Source organism: Drosophila obscura, unplaced genomic scaffold (genome assembly GCF_018151105.1).
Source record: "Drosophila obscura isolate BZ-5 IFL unplaced genomic scaffold, ASM1815110v1 contig_4, whole genome shotgun sequence".
NCBI lineage: Eukaryota > Metazoa > Arthropoda > Insecta > Diptera > Drosophilidae > Drosophila > Drosophila obscura.
Genome location: NW_024542828.1, coordinates 993957 through 1019599, shown reverse-complemented (window position 1 = coordinate 1019599; position 25643 = coordinate 993957). Strand labels below are relative to the sequence as shown.

The following is a 25643-nucleotide window of genomic DNA, read 5'->3' as shown; positions in this document are numbered from 1 at the left end:
TTTACAAAAATATCGATAGCCTACAAATAGAGTTTGGAAAAATATATATCGCTATATTAATATATCAATATCATCCCTAAACGCAATTTTTGCCATAAAAAACTGAATAAAAGTGAAGAAAAATTGAATTTAAACAAAAATTAATGGCACACAAGCGTTTGTTCATCTACGCTGTGTTACTGGCGATATGTTATTTAGTTGGCGTGACATGGGTGAGTGTCTAAAACCGGTTTATATAGCAAGAATCACATGACTTTCCACTAATTTTTTTCGTCAACAAAGGCTGAGAGTGCATCACAAACCCTGCCCAGCAGCAGTTCCAACGCCAGCCAAGGCGGTGCGTTGCCACCAGCGGGCGCAGCAGCGATAGCAGGAGTCGCAGTAGGAGCAGCAAGTGGTCCAACACCCAAGCAAACTGTTGTGACTCCTGCTCCCACGGCCGCAGCGCCACCGAAAGCAATTATCACGCCTGCTCCTGGGCATAGTTCTTCCAATACCAGCAGCACAACGAGCCCAGCAGCAGAATGGTAATTAGATCCCATTCTACCACACAATTTTCTTTGATTTTTAATCTCTTGTATTTATTTTTTCAGTGTCTGTGCTGGGGCTTTGCTTCCGCGTCTGGATGCCAATGGCAAGGAGCTGCCCATCTGCGCAGAGTGCAAGTGCTCCCATGTAGCGCGAAACACGACACTTATAAAGGTAGCATTTTCAAAACCCCAACCAACCCCCACACCCCTCTAATTTACTCACTCCGTTTCCCATCCACAGGTCGTTGTCATCATTGTGATTTGGATTATATCCATTTTAGTGATATATATGCTCTTCCTGATGTGCCTGGACCCATTGCTGAACAAGCGCGTAAAGGCCAACTACCAGGAGCACACCAATGAAGATGTACATAGCAAACATTCTAAGAAATATGCAGGCATACAGTATAGTCTACTAGTTACAGCCCCTGAGATTGATGATAATGATGATGAGGCTGAACTAGTTGGCAATAAAGAAGCACCACACATTTGAATAGATTTTAATTGCGAACCTTTTTTGTTTCATTTTTACGTTTATTTTTCTCTAACACCTCGCACCGATTCACGCCACAACTAACCCACAGACTGAGTTTTCTTTCAACCACAACCAACCCACAACTAATGCGAAAATCTTTCACCTTTTCTGTCCCAACAGGATGAGCCGACACCGCCCATACCCGCAGCCACTAACCAGGAGCTGAGCGCCAGAGCCAATGTCCTGAATCGCGTGGGCCACCAGCAGGACAAATGGAAGCGACAAGTGCGAGAGCAAAGACGCCATATCTACGACAGGCACACCATGCTAAATTAAACGGAGAACTGCAGATCAGCAGGGGATTGGATTGGTAGAGTAGATGGTGGATTAGCAGCGAAGGCGACTTAAGACATGTATTCCAAGCAGTAAACCTTATTGGCCACGGCAACTCATTAGTTTGATCAAAATTATCATGTTATTAGCCACAATTTATTTAAATATATTACATGTAATCAAAGCTTTGATTGGAAAAGTAATTTTTATTCATCGAAAGACCGCCACTAGCTTAAATTATACATTCTATCGGCTGAAGGAGTTGCACTCCTAGTATCCCTTGATGGTGGCGGCAAAGGACCAGTTCTCGCTGACTTTGCAGGGTCCATCGATGGTGGCGCCGCTGTTATTGCAGACGCCAACAGTGTACTGGGCCATGTTGCGGGTATCACGATAGTAGAGCACCTCCATGCATTTACGGATCTACAAAAACAAGGACAATTACAATCATGAAGTTCTTTAGGATATCCCGTATATGACGTACCAGTTCGGAGGCCTCTTCAGCTGTAAAGTCACGGTCGTTTGGCTTGCGTTCGCGCACTAGAGGCAGAGCCAAGTGGCGAGCGAATCCTGTGGCCACCACATAATCCTCATAGGCACGTCCACGCAAATCGACATTGGCCAAGAATGGGGTACCATCCTGCTCGATGCCACCCACAACCACGTCAATGTACAAGGGATTCATGCGCGAGCGACGGTTGTAGAGGACACGCGTCAGCCAGCTGGACAGTGCCTTGGGCTTCATGGTAATGCCATCCGCATGGCACTGATCCTCTATCATCTTCTGGTCAATGGTGCGCTTGATCGACTGTATATCGGCAAAGTCGCCACCGCCGCCCAAAATGATGTTATTGTTGATGGAAAAGACGCGATCAATGTTCTGGTAGCGTGCCAGAGAGCCGTACGAGACCAGTTTGTCGGCGGCAATCATGACGCCGCCATCGTAGCGTATACCCAGAACAGAGGAGCCTGTGGTAATGGAAGAGCTGAGCATGTGGGGAATCGGTATAAATAAGGTTAATATTAAGTGGACTCAATACATGTCGCTAATGCCGCCGCCTTACGTGCTGCGCTTCGTTCCGAAGGGGCCTGCAGTGGTCAACTCTTTTGGCAACTTCTGGGTCTGCTGCTGGCCGCCGGTAAAGTTGTAGAAGGCTCCGGGTGTCGGTCCATTCTGCCACAATGGCTGGGCCATGCTGTTGTAGTTGTTCAACATTTTAATTTACTCGTTTTTAATAACAATATATGAAAAGCAAATTTTTGTTGAATTGCCAGAATGACGGGCACAATTTTTAGTGTTGGAAAATACTCCAATTTGGAGCTATTTGACCCTAAAAAATATACCCAAATATACCTTCCCATGTTCATAATATACCGTAAATATACCAAAGACAAAAAAAGGCTTAGCCCACTTAACCCCCTTCTATTTAAACAGTAAAAACCCTGCAAATAAGCCGCGGAAAATAATACTGTTTGTATGTTCTTCTTCTAGATGGATCCTTCCTTTGATTAAAACCAAACAATTTTACCTTTAACGACGCATAATTAATGCACCTACGCACAAGAAATACAAAGACACCAGATAATATTGAAAACAATTAGAAAATAATATTCCACCAAAAATTATCATTCTTGCATTTGAAAGCTTTATATTTTCCAGACAGTAATTTAAAGCTACAAAGTATTCTTTTCCACTTTATTTATCAGATTTTCAGAATGACATTAAACCTCTGAAAAAAGCATAAAAAATATATATGTATATATTTTTTAGAGTAAAAATTTAGGAAAAAACCCGCTAGTTAGATAGACATGCACAAAATTCTCCCTGGTGAGGTTGAATTCACTGCCCTCATCAGTCTTATTAGTATTGCTTCCCCGTACCGCCCGACTAGGCATTACTTTCCTCTTCATCTTCAACTCTCTCTTTCTTTCTGCTGTGATCATGAAGCATTCGGAATAATTACAATACATTCTTCCATTTGTTTTCCTTTGACTCTTGTGCTATTAAGGTCAAAACTTTTTTAATGAATAATTTAATAGCCATCGCGGCTATTTGAGCCAATAAATCTGATCCACCCAGATATGGGTGCCAGTAATTGTGAGTAATTGCCATAGTCAGTTTGATTATTTATTTATGTTGAAATGTTTCGCTTACAGTTTATATAAATTAAGATATATCTAAACTATATGAAATGGAGTCTCTAAATTGTATTCAAATGAATGCTTAACTCTAATTGGGTCCTTCGAATGTTATGAGCCGTCGGAATGCCTTAGGTTCTGCATACATATACCCCTTGACTATTCAAGTATAAAAAGTAAAAATTGGTTGATATACCATTGTGCAAATCAACAGAACTATTTTACATAAAATGGTCTGTAGTCCATTGCGTTGTAACACACAATATGAACCATATTTCCGCAGAGAATTTATGACGTATGGTATGTACATACCAGTGCGGAGCTCATGGCCTGCAAATGTTCCATTTCGTGGGCACTGTGATCCTCTTCCAGTTGAAGAATGTCCTCTGTAGCCTCCTCATTTGTCCTCGCTCACTCATTTATACCTGCTTATTCGGACTAGTCGATGCTGACCAATGCTGCAATTCAAACGACCCTTAAACAGGTGAAACTAAAGTGACAGTTTATAGGTAGTTTTTCTCTCCTGTAATTCTTAATTATAATTTATTTGTTCGGTTTGTATTCCTAACACTCCCCCATGGTTTTCTGTAATATTTTAATTGTTACTATTATTCCATCTCTTATTCCCTATTCCTTCTGGCTGTTACATTCCCCGGTATATTAGCCCTTAAGTCTTCGAGTACCTGTTATATAAACGCGTTTCGCATTAAATGCCGCTCAGTTCAACTTTGCACTTCCACGTAGCCAGTCTGAGCGCAGAATATCTTCGAGATGTTGCTGAAATTCAATGAGGCTTTTGAAAAATATATAGCAACACTACCAATGCCAGATGTATTGGATTGCAAGGATAACGAAGAAATAGCCCAGAAAATATATCAAGCATTCCACGAGATAAACTCTATTTTCAAGGGCACGGTGTCCAATTTGGAGGGAAATTGTAAGTTTTGTTTATTTTCAATACGCATTTTCTGTACGTATGTATATTTACTTTATTTCATAATTTACATTTTTACACCTGTGCTATAGATATGGGTCAGTTTGGTGGTAATCCAGGAATTATCCTGAAAATGCCATTCAAGATTACTCCAAAGAGAGTAAACAAAACCAAAGACTTCACGGCCTACAAGCTGATGTCGGTTGTACAGCATCCGGCTGTGCAAAATGGATATGTTATTCCGAAGAGGATAACATCTCTGTTTGAAATGGATTTGCAAAGAGCTCTGGACAGCATTGGTCGGTTAAAACTCCAGAGTGGAGATACCTACACCCGGTTTAGAGTTCATTCGAGAACGGATGGGCACGGCATTTTAAGATTTGAGATTATTGCTTTTGGATCCAACTCTCGCAGCCAGTGCGAGCAACCACATTACTCATTTCCAGTCCGTGTTACATTTTTGAATTACCCAAACACTTACATGGGTCTTGGCTCGCAGTTTGTGATATTCGACGAGGCCGCTTTAGAGGGGCCCAGCCCCAACAGAAATATAGATAACTTGATCAGGTTCATGGCGCATTTAAATGTAGACAATTTCGAAATCGAAACATCTATAGATTCGGATTTAGAGCCCATTGGAGATAGAGCGATTGAGGCAAGTACTTATTATAAATATCCATTCAAGTGCCTTTGATTAACACTTCAATATTGCAATATTTTCAGGCTCTAAGGCGAGTAATGATTTCTCCCAATTACGAAGTCCGGTTCTACGTGTGGCTAAAGCTAACGGAATTCAAGAAGTTGGGCAGTGTGGACTATGACAAAATGGCCAAATGGCTTAATCTTGCCATAGATCCAACAACGCCAAGCTATTTATTATTATTTCTTAGAACATAAGCGAACAATTTAAATTTATTACAACACATTCTTTATTGCCAATATTTATATATATACATATATGTATATGTATATTTCAATGTATAATGCAGGCCTTTCCTTTGGGGAATGTTTCCGTTTGTTTGGTGCACCTTTCAGATGCCATAATACAGTCAAGAATATCAGTTACATGGTTTCCTTTGAGCTATGCTAAAACAACAATAATTGGGGGGATACCCACACGAATATGAATACGAACACCCTACACAAAACTACAAGCTACTTGTCACGGCCAAATGGTTTAGTTTAGGTTTAGATTAATTTATATTTAAAGCTTCTCCTAGTCCTTGCAACAGCAGTACACATTGTCGCTGGAGCTGGCTGGCGTTGAGGGGGCTGTGCCGCTCTTGAGCGGCTTGCTATAGGAATGGGGACCACGCATGAACACCTCTATAAGCTGGCAATGCGATCTGAAACGAAAGAGGATGATCATTAGCATTGGTTGGGGGCAAGCTCAAAAGGCAATACCTCATGGTTATGTCCAAATCGGTGACCACCTCGCCGTCACAGTTCCAGCTGGAATACTCAGAGGTGGAGCTGCTGCTGCTGCCGACCTCCGCCTGTGCTATGGGCTGGCAAGAGCCGGCAATGCTGTAGCTCTCATCACTGGCCGCTGCGAATGTCCTAAACTGGAACTTTCTTGTTCGATAGACCTCCACAAAGGGCAAATTGCGCTGTGAAGTACTTTGGTGTCAATTAAAATAAACCAGAAAGGACTCCAATACTTACAATATCTCCACTCCTGCCGGCTGTATTCAACAGAAATCTCACATTATTGAGCAGTGAGGTCTTCTTGACGAGAATCAGATCCAAGCAGCCATCGCCCAGATGACTATACCGGGAGATTCCGTTGGGACTGCGGGCGCAGGCACAGGTTATGTTGGCGCCGCAGATCATAAAGAAGTTGCCCTTTATGACCTTCCATTGCTCAGAGGCAAGACTCCTCATGGAGTGTACCGAGCCCACGGGCAGCTGGAGCTTGTCGGGCCGCGGCCTGGGTCTGAGCAGCGCCGCCTCGCTGGGCGTCAGATGCGACTCCTCTGGTTCAGCCTCCTCCAGTGCGGCGCTGCTTGCATTATCGACTTCTGAGTCTTCCTCGCGAACAAACAGGGATGAGCGTTGCTGCTCCTGCATGGAGCTGGCAAAGCTGCAGCGCTGGCAATTGGCATAGCAAATGGAGGGCACAGATTCGCCCAGAGAGCAAACACTGTCCGGACTCTGCGGGAGATGCTCCTCCAGCGGTGTGGGCTGCAGATCCGGCTCCTCCAGCAGCCGCAGCTCTGCGTCGTAGCCCCGATTGCTGATGAAGGCTTTGACGCCACTGTACTCGTACCTCTTGGGCCCCATCCAGCGGTAGTTCTCGCTCTGGGCAGCCACATCCCCCAGGTAGCCGTAGCTGAGGACGCTGGCGCAGAACCTAAGCAGCGACTGGCTGTTGCTCACGCTGCATACGTCCAGGCCGCGATGCTGCCCGAGGATCACGTGTATGGCCGCCGTTCGGACATCGGCCGTTCCATGCATGCTGTAGGCAATGGTGTCCGTGCTTCCCGCTGGGATTACACCCACTGGGATCTCCGGTCGCGGTATGTACGAGGGTCGCTGCTCGTCGAGGCCCAGCTCTCGCATGCGCCGGAAGAGCAGTCCGTTGATGACCTCCGCCACAGTGCCATCGCCGCCCACACAGCAGATGGCGTCGTAGCAGCTCAGGTCGTGGCTTAGCAGGATGTCCCTCACTTGATTCGCCCGCTGGGTGGTAATGCACGTGGCATCGATCCCCGCCAACTGGAATATGGGCCGCACATGGCGCTCGTATGTCTGCGAACCAGCCTTCCGGCCGCCATACGGGTTGATGAACACCAGCAGGCGGCGCACTCGCATTCGAGTGGGCGACGACTGGTGCAGACGGGCGTGCAGCTCCTGGTCCCACTGCCGCACAATGTACGGATCCGCATTGAAGAACGTGAGGCGTCGCAGCTCCCAGCGATTGCAGTCCGTTTGGGACTTGGTCAGGCGCTGGGCATAGTTGATGGTCAGGTACTGGGTTGTGGGCCTGGTGTCGGCCTCCCCTGGCGCATTGAATGCCTGCGGATTCGGCGGCTTGATGGAGGCTATCTTTGTGTCTCCCGCCCGCACACTGATCACATCCTCCAAATGGAGTATGTGGCTCTTGGGGCCATAGCCACGGTGTCCCTGTCCCTCTGGCGAAGGCGGATCATCGGGCAGCGGTGCCTTGATCTCCTGGCTGCTCCGCTTCGACTGCTTCACCTTCTGCATGCGCTCCCACACCAGCTGTTGGCCGTGCAGCAGCACTCGATAGGCCTTCTTCTTCAGCTGGAAGTTGTTCAGCAAAATGTCATGCGAAGGGGAAGGGTCTCCAGCCGCTGTTGCGGCGGCGGCGGTGGAGGAGGAGCAGGTCCCATAGTTGTTGGCGGAGCAGGGCGCGTAGGTGGCTGACCCCCCCTGTGACTGTTTGCTTTGCGTCATCTCTGCTCTCCGTCGATGGCTGTGGCTTTGTCGGCACTGCAAATGGCAGAGAGAGGAAAACAGGTTTCCATTAGAAGTAAATGTTACAAAGAGTGGACGGTGCAGAAGAGGGAGGGGCAGAGTGGGAGCTGGTGGGAGGTGAAGAAAAGGTGATTCGTCTCTGCCATCAATTTTTAATTACGGCGCGTAGTCTCCATTCTCTTTTTCGTGTTGTTTCTTCGACTCTTAATTAATGTAATAAGAGATGGGGGAAGAGGTGGTAAAAGCACACATAAAGAGTGGGGAGGGGGCAAAACAACTAAGAAGAGAAGCGATCCAGCAACTCAGTAAATTTTCCTCTTTTCCTTTTTGTTTTGTTTTCTGTGTGTGGCATTTCCCTCGAATCTTTTGCAGTCATTAGCATTTCCATGCTAATCAGTTTTTCAATTAAAACTCTTGTTGAAATCCCAACCCCATTCATTCGTTGAATGAAGGTTCTATTCGGTTCAATGCTCATAAACCCATGCCATATTTTGGCGTACATTTGTATAACAGCAGTCATTATATTTCAGTGTCCATCAAATGTGATTCATAATGATGATATTTATTATCGATAAGAGTGCAGACGGACATAGAAATGTGCGAATCAGAAATATAGAATATACTATATAGAAGAGTTCCATGTGCCTTTTCGCTTTTCGCTAATGAAGGCGTGTGAAATATAATCCTATCTATAAGATAGTAAGAGCTAACATTTCTGTTATATTTCGAATATGTTCCCAAATGTTTCCTTCACCATCTTACAACTTTTAGCTAAGCAAATGAAACCATTTTCCGCCACTTTCTTATTCAGACAAGTTTAAAAATAAATAAAATTCCCCCAAGGAAAATTCCTCCACTATGCCATCCATTATCATTGTAGCTATCAAATAAGTGCACTGTTTATTGGATTACTTGCAAATCGCCTTCATAAATATTTTACTTTTCGTTCCATTAATGCGAGTATATAGTCCGTAGTTGCCTTCGTCGCTTCAATGCTTATCAGAGGCACGAAAAGTTGCACATTCTGAGAACTTGTTCGCCCTCTTACCATATAACCTTACAGGCATGATTGTACAAATGATTGTAGGTACTATATATGCATATACTTATATGAGTATGTAAGTGCTGCTACACTTATATCGTGCTCATAGCGCACTGAACTCGAACGAACGTGTTGACGCGCTGGGAACTGCGCAAATGTGTAAAGAAAAACTGGTTTAAATTGTTGCTTGGCCAAGCAATCGAATGGGGAAGCAGAAAAGAAACAATGCAGGCGCAGAGTTGATTGAACTCTTTGGAAAAGGGAACTCATCAGAGTAAATAAAGAAAATTCACAAAATAAATTCAAGAATTAGGCGAAGAATCAAACAATTAAGCAAAGAATTACCTTTCAAAATTCACGGAAATTCGTAGAATGCTTTAAAATACATCCTATTACTCAAAGAAAAACCTAAATGCAATAAAAGTATTTCATAAAAATAATCTACATTCTATATTGCAGCATGTGCCACAACTAGAAAAGAACTCGATTTGTATTTTAATTTCAATGTTTTAAGCTACTCTACCATTCACTTCACGTTTGCTCCATAAATTTTATGATTTTTTCATTTACCAGCCATAAACGTTCATTGGATGTTTGGCACAAAAAGAGATCCAGAGAGTGACAAGCAGTGCAAATAAACTCTGGGATAAACATCTTTGAGAGTTCTTTTGAGTTACGCCTCCAAAAACAATGAATCTTTTTATTTTTTTTTCTCTCCACTTTTTTGAGATGAACAAACTGAATATTGTCATATGTATGTCTATGCAAATTTATTTTGGAGAGTGGAAAATATAATGCGAAATTGATATTTCGACTATAAAGATATCCAGTAATTAGATATATACTTAGGGGAATTATGTAAGGAATACTATCAGAATTTGGGAATAGATTTGATATTTTGGTAGATAATATCAATATGTACTATCGGTTTAATAGCAATAAATGTCCATAAAAAAGGGGGATATTGGTCTATTCTATATATATTTGTTTTGCTTGACTTTCAAATCAAGTGATATGCATGATCACAATTTTCAATTGGATATACATAGAGCCACAATATACCATATAGTAGTTTATGGTTTCTTCAACCTTCTTCCATTTGTTTACCCTTGTATAAACTCGTGTACGCCCCACATACCGTGTAGAAATATAATATATTCAACGTGTAGTTAGTCATACCTTCAAAAGCCACAAGGCGACTCTCTAGAGCTCCAGCACTTTGTTGCTGCTAATTAGACACCAGACATTTGAATACTTGAAGGCAGAACTACTGACTTTTCCACTTCAGCCCAGAGCACCGTTTCACGCGTCGTATGAGCAACGTTCAAGGTTAACCCCACTGAAAAGTGCGACAACCAGACGACGGACCGCACCGATCCACAGCACCCAAAAGCCGCAAAAAAACTAAGTTTTAGAATCAGTCAGCCACAGCCAATTCCATAGCAGCAGCCGCAGCAGCAGAGTGAGGAAGCTGCGTTCGGTCTCGAAAAGCAGTTTGAAAAACGAGTTCTCTCTCCTCTCCTATCCACTACTCAACTCTCCTCTCCACTCAGCTTCGATTGCGTGCAGCACTCGGCTTGACCTTCGCCTTGAATCGCTTTGTTGTTCAGATGGGAGTACAAAAAAAAAAACCGGGCGTATACGAAAGATCTCAACAGAAACTGCACTGAAACAGCTGCTGCCTACCATACATTTGCATCTGCAGCCAGTTTCGAGTTCTATTCGCAGTGGCATTTCCTGTCACTACTCGTACGATTAAATTTATATTCGATCTTGACATTCAGATGTTCATATTTTTATGGGGTATTTAACTGCAATTCAGCCATGAAGGGCGGACACTCCTAACTGCCACTCACATGGCAGTGCAAATAATTAAGCTCGCTTTTTAATGGCCGTTGTACAAATATAAAAAGTTTATTTTGGCAATGGGAATGTTCCATAATGAATTATAGCTAGATTTAAATGATGTACATAGTCCGCAAAAATAGGGATGGAGCATATAATAATAAACTTGATAAAAAGCTTACCAATCAATTCCGTGAATTGTTTTAAGTTTTATTCATATGGATTTTGTTATATTTGACTAAAATATGCTGGGAAAATATGATCCAGAATCTAGATTACTGCTTTGCAAAGAGTGAGGGAATTAGGAATTAAAAAGTGTCCAAGGAATTAGATGGAAGATAAAAAAGATTCAATACAGCTCTTACGATAGGTTTCTAAAATGCATTAATTGCATTGCATAAGCTGTAGGAGATGTTTATAGTCTCCATATGGGGATTTATCTCTGAAGAAACCTCATTAGAAATCTCATCTCACCATCAAAATCCCCTTCACTTTCTCGCTTTACCCAATTAAATGCAGAAAATGCAAGCATTTTCATCTTTAAGGCACAAAGCAGCGTTTGATGCCAAAAAGTAATTAATTTTTACAAATGAAATCCCTTATGTATAATGGGAATATGAACAAAACTTGATTATAAATAAACATGCGCACAAAATAAATGTTTGCTTTGCTCTCTGTCACTCTCTCTCTCTGTTTTCTACGTAAAAATCAATCATAAATAAGTGGGATGAGGGAACGGAAATATATACCTTCAATTGGGGCTAACAGAAACTGAAAGCAAGGCAAAAACAAGAGGCGTCCCCCTTAGGAAATGTGTAAACAAAATACACGAAAAGTAAATTAAGTAAAATATGTATGTGTGTATACTCGTGATATTACTGGACGGAAAGTGTGGGGGGTTCTGTTTTTGGGTTGAATGGGGGAACCCAAATAATGGAAATTGGGGATATATTCTAGATGTTTCATTTCGAAAATACACCTAATGACTGCTGTTAGTCGTATTTGTTATTTTCTAATGCCGCGAATATCTACAAAATGATGATAATGATGCTGTTAGCCCCTAATTAATGGTCACGCAAGCGATGCAATGATTAAGTGCCATACAAACTGTGCAATAGTTTATCAATTAGTCAAACCAAACGTTTCCATTAAGTACGAGAGGACTTTCCTTTGTACGAGTATAATCTACAAATAACCCGCAATTTATAATCTCTATTGTTCTGCATAGCAGTAGAGGGTTCGGGACTTATCGCTTAAGCAAAACAATAACATTTGAGTGCTATAGTACCCCATATACGACGTACATATACATACATAGTTACATATGTATGTATGTACAGTCGGGGTGATATCTTGGAGAAGTGTGACACGTCGTCGGCAGTACGAGAATACGAGTATGTACTATATATTTTGCGCTATTCGTATACTAAAGATAAGATATGACCGATGACATCTAGTAGTAATGGGGGGTTAGGGTACAACGTGCAGAAAAGGGGCATGATTTCTACAGATATTTGATATTCTCGATCTTTCACACAGAAAATCTTATGAATCGATAAAAATAGATTTATTTCTTTTGTAAATTTTTCCACCAGTAAAACTTCTTTAATTAGATTTCGAACACGTGTGTCCGACAAAGAGAGTTCCCAGTTGTTAATTTCACTAAATATTCACGCCAGTGACTCATGTTTTTGATGATAAGTGAACACATGATATCCATAAATATTTAATAACAATACGCTATAGCTTGTAAGGCCCTTTTGAGCGGAGTATCAGACCTCGTGGAATACGATAAATTACATTTCAATCTGTGTGCGCGTTCGCTGAGATTTCAGATTTTTCAGATTTCAGAGCGGAAATGTTGACTTCTCCCGCAGAGGAGCAGAAGGAGGAGTTTACCGATAAGAAGACACATTTATCAAATATAGAAAAAAAGTACCAATTCTCTGATAAGTAAAAAGAAACCACTTAAGACCAAAATAATTGAATTTAATATTATTTAATTTGTGAAAAAGGAAATTAAACTGCTTGCTAAATGAGAAAAAGTCGGTCTGGCTATCGCTGTGCTTGCTATTTTAATACCCCTCTAACATGTTTTTACTTAACCCTTCAATACTTAGTTATACAAACTTGACCTGCTTTATTGCTGTCGGTCATAGATCCAACCCACGTCTGACCTTTTCAGACACCACACACGCAATCCATAAAACAAATAAATAACAAACAGCACTAAGACCTCCCACTAAAATGTGTGAAGACATTAATCAGTGGGAAGCACTAGCCAGACAGCTAGAGAAACCAGCTGGCCAATGAAAATCGGAATAAAATGTATAAAAGAATCTCTTTACGGCTAAACAAAATGATTTGAAGAAAGGTAAATTGCAGTGAAATTTTACAAGAATTGAATAAGGTACAGTGGTAGCTCGCAAAAAATATCCACTAGGATAGACTTTCTAATGAAACTGAATTTATTATTTCAACTTGATTTTCATTTGGGTGGAATTTCAAGTCTGTGAAAGTTCGCCTCTTTTTGGTTACCACTGTACCAAGTGCAAGGTATGCATTTACAGTTGGACTTGCTCTGGCCACAGGCCAAATGGGTGCCGTTAGTGCACTCGCACTCGCCTAAAACAGCATGTGCGAGGGGGTATTGGAGATTATTAGACAGAGATGGAGATACATCAGATGGAGCTTCATCAGCTTCATCCCTTCTCTCCCCCGCCGGGCCCCGCTGAAATGTTCACATACACCGTTATCAGAATACAAGACAGCTGTGAGAACAACAGCAACAACTCAGCTGTAGCTTTTGCACGTGTGTGTGTGTGTGTGCTTGCGGAATTCCTGCGAGTGTGTGGGGAGAGAACTTGTATGTATGCATATGTGTGCCCGACTTGTTTGTCTGCCCATTATTTCAATAACTAACAATGTTTTATTGTTGTTGCAAGAGTATCCAATATCCAATTGGAATGCCGGTTGCTGATTCTAATTGACTAAATGAGTCAATGGTGAGGGGACAGCTTACCTATTATATAGGTATATCCGTATATCCATACAAGCAATGTACGTATGTAAGTGTTGAATGCAGTTACGTCGCGGTTGGGGAAATCAAGAAAATTCAATACATTGCACTTTCGCACACTCAAAAGACACTCAAACACAGACACATAAATACAAGACGTGAAAACTAACGACAATCATGACTTAAGTATTCGATTAAGTACTTTAGCTCTGTACAATTTGCAATAACAATTAACAAAGTTGCCGTTAGATATGCCCGATGGCAAGGGGAGATTGATTTACGCGTCTGCAGGAGGTAAGGGTTGTTTCCGCTCCACAAGAAATTTATATGGGATCTTCACAGTAAACAAACACTTTGAATACATAGAGCTACGCGTCCACTTTTATTAATAATTTACGCATCCGACATGTTTAAATGTTTTTTTTTTTGTCGCGCGACGCGATGCGACCGAAGCAGCGAACTTTTAAAATTTAATTGTTTTGTTCCAAAAAGGTTTTGAGCCCGATACTATCACGATAGTATCGATTGATTTTTCTTCAAGACATTCATCGTTGATATTCCTCGAATTTGATATTCCGTTTAATATTACTAGCTAGCTGGGACTCTCAGCTCTAAAAAAATAATTTTATCCGATAGATACATACATTTTTTACAAGATTGGTAAATTTTAAGAAGTCGTTTTTATTGGATTGTTTACATATTAAGGTTCAAACAACAACAACATAAGAAGAATGTGACGTCGTTTTGTGGCGTTGCCAGACTCGTGCAATTCGTAGTTGCTGCGGGCTGCCATACCATGATATTTTGTGATATGAAATTCGTCAATTTTGATATTCAGTTTAATATTACTAGATAGTTGGCCCTCTCAGCCCTAAACAAATAATTTTATCCGATAGATACATAAATTTTGTTCAGGATCGGCTAGTTTTCAGAACTCTTTTTCATTGAATTGTTTACATAATAAGGTTCAAACAAAAACGGCCAAAGCATAAAACGTAAATGTTGACTAAATGTGACGTCAGTGTTGCTGGTCAACCAAGTTTCTTCTATGCGTATGGACCTTTGTATACCTTATTTCTTTTAATTGGTGTTAAATGTTTTGTTCCAAGCTCCATTGAAACATTATTTATGATTTTATCCTAGATTGACATGTTTTTTACATATTAATGCACATGTTTGTGTGTTATAAATACATTTATCCCGGTTCTGATACCTATTATTGGTACACGCGAGCTGCAAAATTTCGTTAATATCTTTAAAACAGAGACCGGGTAGTTTCTGCATTAATTGGAGCCTAAGATTACAAACATTATCTCCACTCGATAATTTCCATTTTCCCAAGGTATGCAGATTGTTGTTCATCCCGTGCCAAAGTTGCACAGCAATGCTGCTAATTCATTTCCCATGCTGCTGAAAATTTTTCCCATACAAATCAAATGTATCTTACGGAACGTCATAACAATGGATCTAGTAATCTAGCCTAGTAATATTAATATTGAATATTGAAATTTTGGTACAGTTTCAGTGTTTATTGGTAAAAGGGAATTATTTTCATTTCAAGCCAATTAATTGAGGAGACAACCAACCCGTCGGAAAATGTCGCGTGCGTCGAAACTTGGCCGTAGACAGGATACCTTTTAGCCTGGATAATGTAAATAACTACAAGCTGGAGGGATTCGGAGAATTTCTTCCCTCCGCAGACTATTTTTACTATTATTTTAAGCTACTACTTGATTAAGTTTAACATGTATTTGATATTCAATTGTTTGGTTAAAAAAAAGAGCCAAACCAAGCCCATTAGGTATTAAAGTGGGATCTTGTTAAATTTGAGAGCCGTACGTTTCTATTTCTTGAATGTCAGATTCATTTAGCCATATAAATCCACGCCAGACCGACCCTGGGCCTCCACTTAGCCAGACGGCCTATCATCAATAATAAATATTGTCTTTTTGTACCCAAAAAATACTTTTCGATATAAAATCCGTTACAAAGGGTAACGGTTTTTAGTTTTATCGTATCTTTATGGCCGCAAAGTCGTCCTGGGGGAAGGGGGGCGAAATTTTGATCTCGCGCGGACCATAAAACAAGAAAAATTGGTTCCCAATAGCTTTTTCTTCACAAGTCGGCCGCGGCGGACGCACAAGACTATATCCCATTCCCAGTATATTTTTTGGAAATCACATCACTTTTACCCGCGGATAATAATGATTATTTATTTATTCGCTAATGGGTTGGCGGTCATTTTGAAAGTATAGTAAAAATACAAATATCCTGGGAGTGTGATCGAAACTGGTATTTATTCAGATTTTAGTTTAATGGGATATATATATGTATATAATCTATCTTGTGGTATATATATTAAAGTATATTTCAATAATAGGCTAAAAACCTATAATAATAGTATCTAAATCAGATAAAGCTCAGCTTCCAATTCTCATTTGATCGATTTTAAGAAGTATTTGGTCGATCAAAAGTCCCATATATGTATGTATATTTCTTTAGCAGCAGAGTGTGACCAGATGTGCATGCTCTACGGTTACACTGCTGTGGATTGTTTACTCATAAAACCTTTTAAAAAATTTTCTATGAAATCATCAATCATCATCATTGAGGTAGATGTACCTCAATCATATGCATATCTTCAGTTACAGCCTATGTATGGAGTAATAAATCCTATGAAGGGTCGTACAAATGTCTTTTCAGCCCATCAATTGTCTTGGATAACGAGTGAAATTCCGACTGAAATTTATAAAGTAGCGCAAAGTAGTAAACTCATGGCCTTTGCATTTTTTAAATGTTTTTTTTTACAGGAAATTTACAATACATTTGAGTACATATGAAAATGTTTTTACAACAACCTTATTTTTGTGCAAAGTACAAAAATCACTGTCGCACCGTTTTATCGGAAAAATATATACATATATTCAACATAGTCGAAATGTCACATTGAAATCCTGCCTCAATAACTCTAAACTATTCTTCTCAATAGTTTTCATATATTTTTATATATATTAGACTTATTTTAACACAACCTTTGGTTCGTATTAACAAGCTTTGCAATATTGTTCCTTTCTTTATTTTCTTGGTCTACTAGGAGCGCAGCACCAAGCTCTGCAGGACCAGGACCAATGAAGTTCCTCAATGATCAGCAGCCAGTCGTCATAGAGCTCCAGAAAGTTGGTCTCATTGGACTTCATTCGACCCAGGAAGGGACAGCTTTTGCGTGATTTTTTACGAGTCCCGGTAGCGTTACCTTCCTCGCTAACTCTTTTAGCATTCCATTCCTGATACACGCCGCCGCGACATGCATGTTCTGTTCGATGCACCTGAGACGTAGTTTCTTACAATATAAAATACGAGTAAAAGTGTCTAGCAAATAAATACTATTAAAAAGGAAACAATGTTTATTGGTGTTGGGCGTTGGGTTGCTAGCAGCCCATGGCTAGCAGAATATGAAGAAGCGAAAATGTCCCTGCATCAACCAGCACAACTTTTATCGCACCCATTGGTGACCAATCACGGGAGCAAGGATTCAGAAGAATCTGAATTTAGGAAAGCTAATTGTAAAAAAAAGCAAACAAAACGGGAACGTTTCAATTGTATTTACATACATACATATGTAAGCTATACAATATATTTTGTACGAAGAAATAATTGGAAAAAAGTGCCAAGTATTAAGTGTCTTCTTCATTGTGTTTTTGTTTTGGGCATACTCTCAACATTTGTTGTAGTTGTCAGATGTGTTCCATTTTGTTCCCTGCCTGTGTGAAGTAAGTGAGCCAAAATGAGTGAGTATTCATTTTATTTTCACTGTCCAGCCACATGTAACGTGTGGTTCGTGCTTGCAGCGACCCCTTGTGGCAAGTGCACCAACTGCCCGTGCGGTGTTAGTGGTAGCATAGCGCCAACAGCCACGCCACAGCAGGCTCGCTCCCAGCCACCGCCGTCCCCGCCGCCTCAACAGCAGCCACTGGAGGATCTCTCGTACATGCAGGCAGCTCCAGCACAACAGTACCAGCAACAACAGTACCAGCAGCAACAATACCAGCAGCAACAATACCAGCAACAGCAATACGAGCAGCCACTCTATCAATCAACATTGCTGCCTCAAGAGTCCGTCCAGCAGCAGGAAGTGAGATACCAACAGCCCCCGCCACCACTCCCAGCACCGCAAGGAACCTGTGGGGGCTACTGCGACAGGTACCCAGGCCAAGGACACCCTCCGGAGCAGTGTTCGATACAGCGATACCCCACAGCACAATCGCCGGGCTACCACCCGGATCAGTCATCCCTACACGGATACCCCCAGCCGCAGCCAGCAAGGCAAACATACCCAATGGCGCAGTCACCACAATACGCCGGGGGACAACAAACGCCCCCAGGACAAACGCCGCCGTACTCGCAGCCGCAGATGGCCTACGCGCAGGGGCCGCAGGGACAACAGCCGCCGGCGAATAGCGAAATTGAAGTGGCGAGCTGTGTGGCACCAACTTTGCAAGTTGAAAAGAGGAAGAGACCCAGTATGAGTTGCAGTTGCGTTAAAAACAGGACCCGCAACACGAATCTTGGGCCTGGTGGCAGGAAACGCGGTCTGGCTGAGCAGCCAGACCTGCCCATTGCGGATACCTACACGTGCACGCGTCCGCCACGACCCGCAGAAGTGGTGCCAGTTCAAAAGGAGCAGTTGCGATGCAACTGCCACGAGAAAAAGAGAACGGATTGTTTCTGTAAAGCGCCGGTAAAACCAAACGCGAAGCCGCAGAAGGATGCTCCACCACCTCCTCCGCCACCCACCCACGCTTTCGTGGGATGCGGTCAACCCTACCAGGGTCCAATGAACTACCAGGGCGCCGCAGCTAGTCGGAACAAATGCGGACACTGCTCCACAAAAAAGAAGTGCGCTATTCAGTGATCGATCCGATGGCAGGGGTCGGTCGATTCAACACACCGGGCATAGGAGGCATCGCCCTACCCACGAGAACACTCAGCCATGGGGGGCAATGGAACACGTTTCTAAATTTAAAGCCATCCAAATTATCATCAAAATTTTCAGGATTTCCTAAACCTTCCTCCAACAAAATGCGAACAATAAACCAAATGTTATAGCGATTGGGCAGGTAGCATGCGACGTGCAACAAAATACCCTCCAATTGTTGAATTTCTGTCGCTGGGGAACCTCTCGGCTAGCAAGAATGGAGGGGGTGAGGGGAATTATTTATTTAGTTTTATGCTACTTGCTGTGGAATAAGCAGCTCCTCATTGCTGCAGGTCCTGCAATTCTCCATTAGAAATGCATGAACTTCCGGGTAAAAACAAATGACACATGACCTATAGAAGTGGCGCCAAAATAAGTTTTAACTGGAGTTTAAAGCTCAAAATTATTATCAGAGCTGCATTACATCCTATTGGTTTCCTTATTTAGATAAAAGGAAAGCAAATGAAACGAAAAAAAGTACAAGCAAAGTGCCAAGTATCAGGTGTCATATTTAGGGAATATTTGTAAACAGTTTTAGTAGTTCTCAGAAGTGTTCTGTGGTGTTCTGTTGTGTTCCTTGCCCTTGCCTTGCATCTGACTGCAAGCGAGCTGAGCTGAAATGGGTAGTAAGTATTAATGCATTTGAATTGTCTTACCACATTTAATGTGTGCAGAACCCAAAACCAACAAGTGCAAGAAATGCCCCTGCGGTATGACCGGTAGCGTAACGATAATTACGAAAACTGGACAAACGGAACGAAAACATGCAGTGGTTAACACGACAGACCAACCGATGGCCAGGTGTCGGGTGTACCGCGGCCCCCCACCAGGACACCCGGGATACATGGAGAATGAAAACCTTGTGGATCCACGTGGAAACACTGCCAAAAACCCCTACCACTGCGGCCACTGCAATACAACATCAAAGAGCAAGTGCGTTGTTCAGTGAGTGATGGATGAAAAGTGATCCGCATCCTGCCCTGTCGTAACAGGCATAGCAGGCATAGCAGGCGGTGAAGGCAAACAAAACACACGAAAACACTCGGCCAAGGGGGGGCAATGGAACACTTTTGTAAATTCAAATTGTCATCCAAATTGTCAGTGTTCGCTCCTTCAATATCGCAGCTCTTTTATACCGTTCAATATGCAAAAACAATAAACCAAATATGCTACGGCTAATGGGCAAGTAGCATACAGCACCCAGCAAAATCCAGCCCAATCTCACTCCGATCTATACCGCTAGGGAACCGCGCTATCTGCCGTTTGGTGCGAGCCCATATGTACCGCGGCGGCCTTAGTCGCCAGCACCGCCGCCAGGATGGAGGTGCAGAATGCGGGAGCAGCAACTCCAGCCGTAGTCGCAGCCGTGATGTCTTTCACGGCAAGTGTTATCTTCAACGCACGAATATATGCTTCCTAAAAAATCCTTCCACCAATGACGGTACTTGCGGGTATCGTACGGTCCGACCCAAGCCCCCGCACTCGTGCGCACCACCGGAGGTTACGCCACCGGCAGTTACGACACCGGCAGTTACGACACCGGCAGTTCGGCCACAACCATGTCCATCTATTCCAAGGCCCTGCCCCCAGACTTTCGAGGATGATACTAGCTTCTGTCCCTCGGCGCTCCTGCCTTCAGCATCGGTTGCGTTCGGCGCCATGAATTGTGACATGCAATCGGCTCCGCTTGTTTATGCGCTTCCACAGTTCTTCTGCATTCCAGCGATGCCTTACTGTCCAGCAGCTCCGCAAGTTTGCCCCAGATCTCCAGAGCGATCCATTAACCATGGGCAGAGCTGCAGTTCCGACAACGACAATATCTACCTCATGCAATCGCCAACGCCTGCTCATAAGAACTCACAGATCTGCGGCAAGCAGTCGCCTCCAGGGTGCAGTCGACCGCAGCCGGATTCGAGGTGCCAGACAGCGATGAGGCCGCCAGCTACGAAACTCTGCTCGACCACAGGGGGAAGACCTCAGAGGCGATGCTTCAGCAATGGCCAAGGCGGCCAAGGCGGTGGCAGAAAATGTCACCCCAATGCGTATCCCGTGCCTATGTACCCCAGACAGATGGATTCCGACTTGGATCCGCTGGGTCCGAGGTGCGACTTTGGAGAAGCTCCGGAGGCAGCTCCAGCTCCAGCTTTCGGCTGCGATGCTTACCCTCCCTCTCCACAAAACGAGTCAATGAGATCGTTGCAGCCTGTAGCCCAGGGGATGGATCCAGTCGCCAACTTTGATCTTGATCGATTCGACAGGGATCTGGGCGAAGGCATCGGACGTCGGCGAAATGTCCACGTATGGACGTGCATCAATTATGACTACGAACCCAATCCGGGACATTGTGCGCAACGGTCGCAGCCACCTCCAGGTCAAAATATACCTTGTGCGGTGCAATTCCCACGCGGGTCAGATGAAACGGCCCAACCAAACGGTGTGTACATTCCCAATCATGCAGAACCAACAGCAGCTGCTGGCGTTAGACGTCGCCGAAATATCACTGTGCGCCGTTGTGCCGAAGACGAATGAAGAACAAGCAGAATCAGAAACTATTAAATGTCCGTTCCGTTGATAAAACGCAAATGCAACTCTGGTTTCAAAACAGAACCACAGTGTTACTCAGCACTGGATCGGTAGTGCTGTAAGGACGTCCACATAGAACGACAGCCACAAGATATGATTTTTCTCGGTATATTTACAGTATATTATGAAAATGAGAAGGATATTTGCGTATACTTTTGAGGGTCAGAAGGTATATTTTGTCGATAAATTCGTGGTCACACTGCATACAAGACGCGTGTAAAAACACGCCAAATAATTATTATTTTTATATTCACCGATTAATTAATTAACTAAACTATGGATGAGGAGGATTACGGCAATGATGAGTAAGTATCATTGGAGAGTTTCAAATATTCCACCAGGAATGGACACATGGTCAACATGGTCTCTGACTCTTACAGCGTTGGTGGAGACGATTTCGACGACGTTGACGAGGATGTCGACGAAGACATTAATCCGGAGGAGGAGGCGGATAACATCGAAATTATTGCGCCCGGCGGAACAGGGGGCGGAGGTGTGCCCAAGTCGAAGCGCATTACCACCAAATACATGACGAAATACGAGCGCGCCCGCGTCCTGGGCACACGGGCCTTGCAGATTGCAATGTGCGCACCCATCATGGTGGAGCTGGACGGCGAAACGGATCCCCTGCAGATCGCCATGAAGGAGCTGAAGCAGAAGAAGATACCCATCATCATACGGCGCTATCTGCCCGATCATTCGTACGAGGATTGGAGCATCGACGAGCTCATCATGGTGGACAACTAGAGCGGGGTACATACATACATAGCAATTAAAACTTTATTACATACAACAAATATACAACTTAAGACAAGCTGTGGGCCAACTGCCTCGAATTAATCAACTCCAAGCATAGCCCTCGCCCCGCTGATAGCAGACACGTTCCAGCAGGCCGACAGCATGCTGGCCAGTGCGACATATGGAGCCCACCACGGCTGGCAGGAGGCCGCACTCGGAGAGATTCTGCTCGCCAAACACCTGGTCGGCGGCGGCGGTACCTTCCGTGCCGTCTGGCTGAGGTACTTCTGCCGTTTCCAGCACTTTCTGCGAGGCCTTGCTGAAGGCCAAGGTATTGGTGCTGCTGGCCAGAGTGGAGCTGAACATCTGGCGCGTCTCGGAGAGCAGCTCCGCCACGCTGGGCAGAAATGTGGGCAGGATCAGGCCCTTGATGTCGGTGCTGAAGTAATCCACGCCATCGAGGCGAACCTTTTTGGAGCGCGGCACCAGGTGCTGCATGGTGGCCTTTGGGAAGGCAACTGGCGACAGCAGGGTGGGTGGCACTCCCGCCAGACGGCCCACATTGCTGATGGCGCTCTTGGCGTTCAGCAGATAGCTGAAGAAGCCCTGGCACTCCACTCCATCGATGAGCAGCAGCGAGTTGTCGCTGAAATCCTCTCGCATCTCGGCTGCCTGCTGTTTCCTGGCGTGGGAGGCCTGTATGCGTCGCAGTTCCCGCTCGTCGACGCCCAAGCTCTCCAGCCAGGCCTCATCATCGTCCTCGTCGTCTTCGCCAGTTGGAGGAGGCGGAGGCACAGATGTTTCGTCTGGTGCATCCATCGTAGAGCTGCTGGTGCTCTCCTCTGTGAAGCTGCCATCGCCACCGCCTGCTTCGCTCTTTAGGGGCATCGTAAACTCTATTCCCTCTTGGCGCAGGGCAACCCTCATGCCACGCGTCGAGGGTGTGACCAGGGCATGGCTCTCGGCGCGGCCGCCAATTCCCGCCGCCCGGAACAGCACCGTGAACGAGTTGGCGCACAAGTAAAAGTAGGGGCACTGGCGGGCACGCAGCAGCTGGAAGAGTCCGCGGAAACTGTAGTCCCACTCCTCGGCCAGCGCCTTCCGCTCGCGCTCGCCGACCGTCACGCCGATGTTCTCCTTGGAGTTGCGCGGGAAGAGCGTCAGCCAGGGCAGATGCGGGTGCTGCCAGTAGTAGGTGCACTGATTGAACCGCGTGGCATCCGAGATGTCCAGCGTGCTCTCAGATTGCTGGGTGTCGATGCAGCGCACGAAGCTGGTCAGTCCGCTGGCCAGCTGGGAGGTCTTCAACTGAACGGCCGGCAGTTCCGTCGGGCAGAAGAAGCGAGCGCGCGTCTTCAGGCACCAGTCCACAGGCAGATGCGCTGTGTGCTTCTGTTGGGCAGCCAGAGTGGCATCGTCCTCCTCCTCGGCGTATGGCTGTTGCAGCAGCTTGGCAAAGGCCTGGGCATCGAATTTCTGTAGCACAAGCTTGGCCGCCGGCGGACGGTTGGGCGTCTCACGGACGAAGCAGGACGAGGCCGTGACCACAGGCAGGTCCTGGACCTGGGAATCAACTCGCTGCTTCTTCGCATCTGCTGTGGATCTAAGAGAAGGAGCTCATAAGGCTTATACACTAGGGTACAAATGGACACTAACTTGGCAAAGGGATTCTTTCGTTTCTGCGCTAGTTTTGCCTCTAAAAGTTTGCTCTTATCAGTCTCATCCAATTGAAGTGTTGGCCTTTTGCAATTGTTGTTGTTGCTCACACGTGCTGCCAATTGTTTCTTCTTTTGTTTAAGCCGCTGGAGTTTGATAAACTGAAAAATTACAGGGGTTGTCATAATGTTTTAGTTTATATCAGCTGAATTTCTCACTCAATACTCACATCATCTGGCCGCGTCCATTTGGACGCGAGACTAGCCTCGCCGGACATGGTGAATGGTATGGGAAAGAAGTTAACGAATTGGGAATTAAACCAATAAAATATGAGATACTACAATTGTGTCTTGTCTCAATTCCCGCGCAAAATTCCACTTCCCCCTGAAAGAAACAAAAACAAATCAAGTCGCAAAAAACAGCTGACTGGGTGGTATCGATATATTTAACATCGATTGAGTACAATCGTATTCTTTGAATAAAACAATTAATAACCATATAAAGTCACCGATGCGGTTAAGTACCAGGAATATGTTTTATATATATTGCTTAAACTCATCTTAAATGGTTAAATACTTTATTATCATTATCTTGGTGAAACTATCTGTACGATAACCAGAACACGCCAACAGCGCTAAGGTTGCTCATCTCTAGTTCATCTATGGTCACATTCGTGTGAATTTTGTTTTTATTTTTGATTTAAATAAACAAACATTTAGGAGTCATGGATATCACACTGGTTTGCCGGATTTGCGCTAATAAAATAAAGGACAAGAAGCGCGAAAGACATGTGTTCAAGTACATGCGCGGAAAGCTGCTTTTCCAACTGAAAATGATAACTGGCGTCGAGGTAATCTCAATGGAAATTCTTAATTAAACGTGTGGCATGTACAGATAATGGTTATTCTTTGTTCCATTCCAGCTGTCTACCAATCAAGGCTTGCCGGAGTTTGTCTGCGAACGCTGCTTCTCCGAACTGGACCTGGCGGTGAAGTTTCGGGAGCGTTGCATCTTCTCCCAAAAGTACTTGCTGGATATGGTCAAGAAGTCCACTGAAGAGGACCGCAAAAAGTACGTGCCAACGGAACTGCATGAGCAATTGATTGACCCGGACCAACTGGAGCCAACCATTGACGATGATGAACTCTTCATGGGTTTTGACAGAGGCGATGACGAAGAGTTCACTTCCGAAGAGGACCCCCAGGCGGCGATGCTCGTCGCAGCGGAAGAGGCGCACAAGGCTGCGATAAAGGAGGAGCAGATGAGTCGCGCAGCAAAGCGACGCCGTAACTTCTTCATATGTGAACAATGCGGGCAGTTCTACGATGACGAGTACTCCTACAATGAGCATTTGGATGCGCACCAAGAACGCAAGGAAATGAAGATGTTCTTCCCATGTACCGAATGCCCCGAAACATTCACCAAAAAGACCGATTTGAAACAGCATAGGACGCGATGCCATATTGGCCAGCGCCATTTCAAGTGCTCGACTTGTGGTGAAGTGTTTGTTTCAATGGGCGCCAAGTTGCGACATGAAAAGTGAGACAAAAGACAATTAAAAGGAACAATTTCTGACATTGAGTAATCGTTATATTCTCCCTCAGAGCCCATGAGAATGAACGCCCTTATCCCTGTCTGCAGTGCGGAAAGATATTCACCAGTGTCTCGGACCTAAGTGATCATCATGCCGTCCACACGGCCACCAAGATGAAATTCAAATGTGAGCCATGCAGCAAGGACTTCATGACCAAACCGCTCCTGATGGCACACATCAAAACAAGGACTCACCATCGCGCCGTTAGACAAATTGAGGATGAAATTAATTTTATGCGTGACTTGGACAGTGAATAATCTTTCGAATCATTTGATTATGGATTTGGAAAAGCTGAGATCTTCCAGCATGATTTGTCATGGATGAATTATAGTTTATGTC

At 44.1% G+C, this 25643-nt stretch overlaps 9 protein-coding genes across 12 annotated transcripts; 6 read left to right on the top strand and 3 right to left on the bottom strand.

Moving 5' to 3' along the window:
• The first annotated feature begins 56 nt into the window (after positions 1–56).
• LOC111068347 (uncharacterized protein CG1161) lies at positions 57–1522 on the top strand. Its single transcript, XM_022357785.2, has 5 exons — positions 57–212; positions 283–527; positions 594–702; positions 772–897; positions 1186–1522. The coding sequence occupies exons 1-5, from the start codon at positions 144–146 to the stop codon at positions 1339–1341; spliced, it is 705 nt and encodes a 234-aa protein (XP_022213477.1). The 5' UTR covers positions 57–143; the 3' UTR covers positions 1342–1522.
• A 2-nt stretch (positions 1523–1524) lies between these two features.
• On the bottom strand, positions 1525–2644 carry LOC111068346 (proteasome subunit beta type-4). The gene is made up of 3 exons (XM_022357784.2): positions 2403–2644; positions 1823–2324; positions 1525–1761 (listed from the first exon to the last, which is right to left on the bottom strand). The coding sequence occupies exons 1-3, from the start codon at positions 2552–2554 to the stop codon at positions 1609–1611; spliced, it is 807 nt and encodes a 268-aa protein (XP_022213476.1). The 5' UTR covers positions 2555–2644; the 3' UTR covers positions 1525–1608.
• Positions 2645–3154: 510 nt separating this feature from the next.
• LOC111068364 lies at positions 3155–5347 on the top strand. 2 transcript variants are annotated; one of them, XM_022357807.2, is made up of 6 exons: positions 3155–3436; positions 3496–3710; positions 3761–3961; positions 4142–4414; positions 4504–5066; positions 5135–5347. In XM_022357807.2, exons 4-6 carry the CDS (start codon positions 4249–4251, stop codon positions 5306–5308), a joined length of 903 nt encoding a protein of 300 aa, XP_022213499.2. In that variant the 5' UTR covers positions 3155–3436; positions 3496–3710; positions 3761–3961; positions 4142–4248; the 3' UTR covers positions 5309–5347. The 2 variants fall into 2 exon arrangements, with proteins under 2 accessions (XP_022213499.2, XP_022213498.2); XM_022357806.2 differs by having other exon boundaries at positions 3496–3986.
• Positions 5348–5364: 17 nt separating this feature from the next.
• LOC111068363 (ceramide kinase) lies at positions 5365–14228 on the bottom strand. 2 transcript variants are annotated; one of them, XM_022357804.2, is made up of 4 exons: positions 13762–14228; positions 6077–7867; positions 5816–6021; positions 5365–5757 (listed from the first exon to the last, which is right to left on the bottom strand). In XM_022357804.2, the coding sequence occupies exons 2-4, from the start codon at positions 7829–7831 to the stop codon at positions 5628–5630; spliced, it is 2091 nt and encodes a 696-aa protein (XP_022213496.2). In that variant the 5' UTR covers positions 7832–7867; positions 13762–14228; the 3' UTR covers positions 5365–5627. The 2 variants fall into 2 exon arrangements, with proteins under 2 accessions (XP_022213496.2, XP_022213497.2); XM_022357805.2 differs by lacking the exon at positions 13762–14228 and adding an exon at positions 10074–10294.
• Positions 14229–17435: 3207 nt separating this feature from the next.
• Positions 17436–18898, top strand: LOC111068465 (altered inheritance of mitochondria protein 3). Of its 2 annotated transcripts, none has more exons than XM_022357951.2 (2): positions 17436–17546; positions 17607–18898. In XM_022357951.2, exons 1-2 carry the CDS (start codon positions 17543–17545, stop codon positions 18668–18670), a joined length of 1068 nt encoding a protein of 355 aa, XP_022213643.1. In that variant the 5' UTR covers positions 17436–17542; the 3' UTR covers positions 18671–18898. The 2 variants fall into 2 exon arrangements, with proteins under 2 accessions (XP_022213643.1, XP_022213644.1); XM_022357952.2 differs by having other exon boundaries at positions 17440–17528.
• Positions 18899–19204: 306 nt separating this feature from the next.
• LOC111068464 lies at positions 19205–21262 on the top strand. Its single transcript, XM_022357950.2, has 3 exons — positions 19205–19359; positions 19425–19915; positions 19977–21262. Exons 2-3 carry the CDS (start codon positions 19900–19902, stop codon positions 21260–21262), a joined length of 1302 nt encoding a protein of 433 aa, XP_022213642.2. The 5' UTR covers positions 19205–19359; positions 19425–19899.
• On the top strand, positions 21259–22130 carry LOC111068470 (DNA-directed RNA polymerases I, II, and III subunit RPABC2). Its single transcript, XM_022357956.2, has 2 exons — positions 21259–21621; positions 21697–22130. The coding sequence occupies exons 1-2, from the start codon at positions 21593–21595 to the stop codon at positions 22061–22063; spliced, it is 396 nt and encodes a 131-aa protein (XP_022213648.1). The 5' UTR covers positions 21259–21592; the 3' UTR covers positions 22064–22130.
• Positions 22082–24104, bottom strand: LOC111068463 (protein downstream neighbor of son homolog). Its single transcript, XM_022357948.2, has 3 exons — positions 23940–24104; positions 23711–23871; positions 22082–23657 (listed from the first exon to the last, which is right to left on the bottom strand). Exons 1-3 carry the CDS (start codon positions 23985–23987, stop codon positions 22157–22159), a joined length of 1710 nt encoding a protein of 569 aa, XP_022213640.2. The 5' UTR covers positions 23988–24104; the 3' UTR covers positions 22082–22156.
• Positions 24105–24347: 243 nt separating this feature from the next.
• LOC111068466 (oocyte zinc finger protein XlCOF19) lies at positions 24348–25574 on the top strand. Its single transcript, XM_022357953.2, has 3 exons — positions 24348–24560; positions 24633–25249; positions 25315–25574. The coding sequence occupies exons 1-3, from the start codon at positions 24435–24437 to the stop codon at positions 25559–25561; spliced, it is 990 nt and encodes a 329-aa protein (XP_022213645.2). The 5' UTR covers positions 24348–24434; the 3' UTR covers positions 25562–25574.
• Positions 25575–25643: the final 69 nt, after the last annotated feature.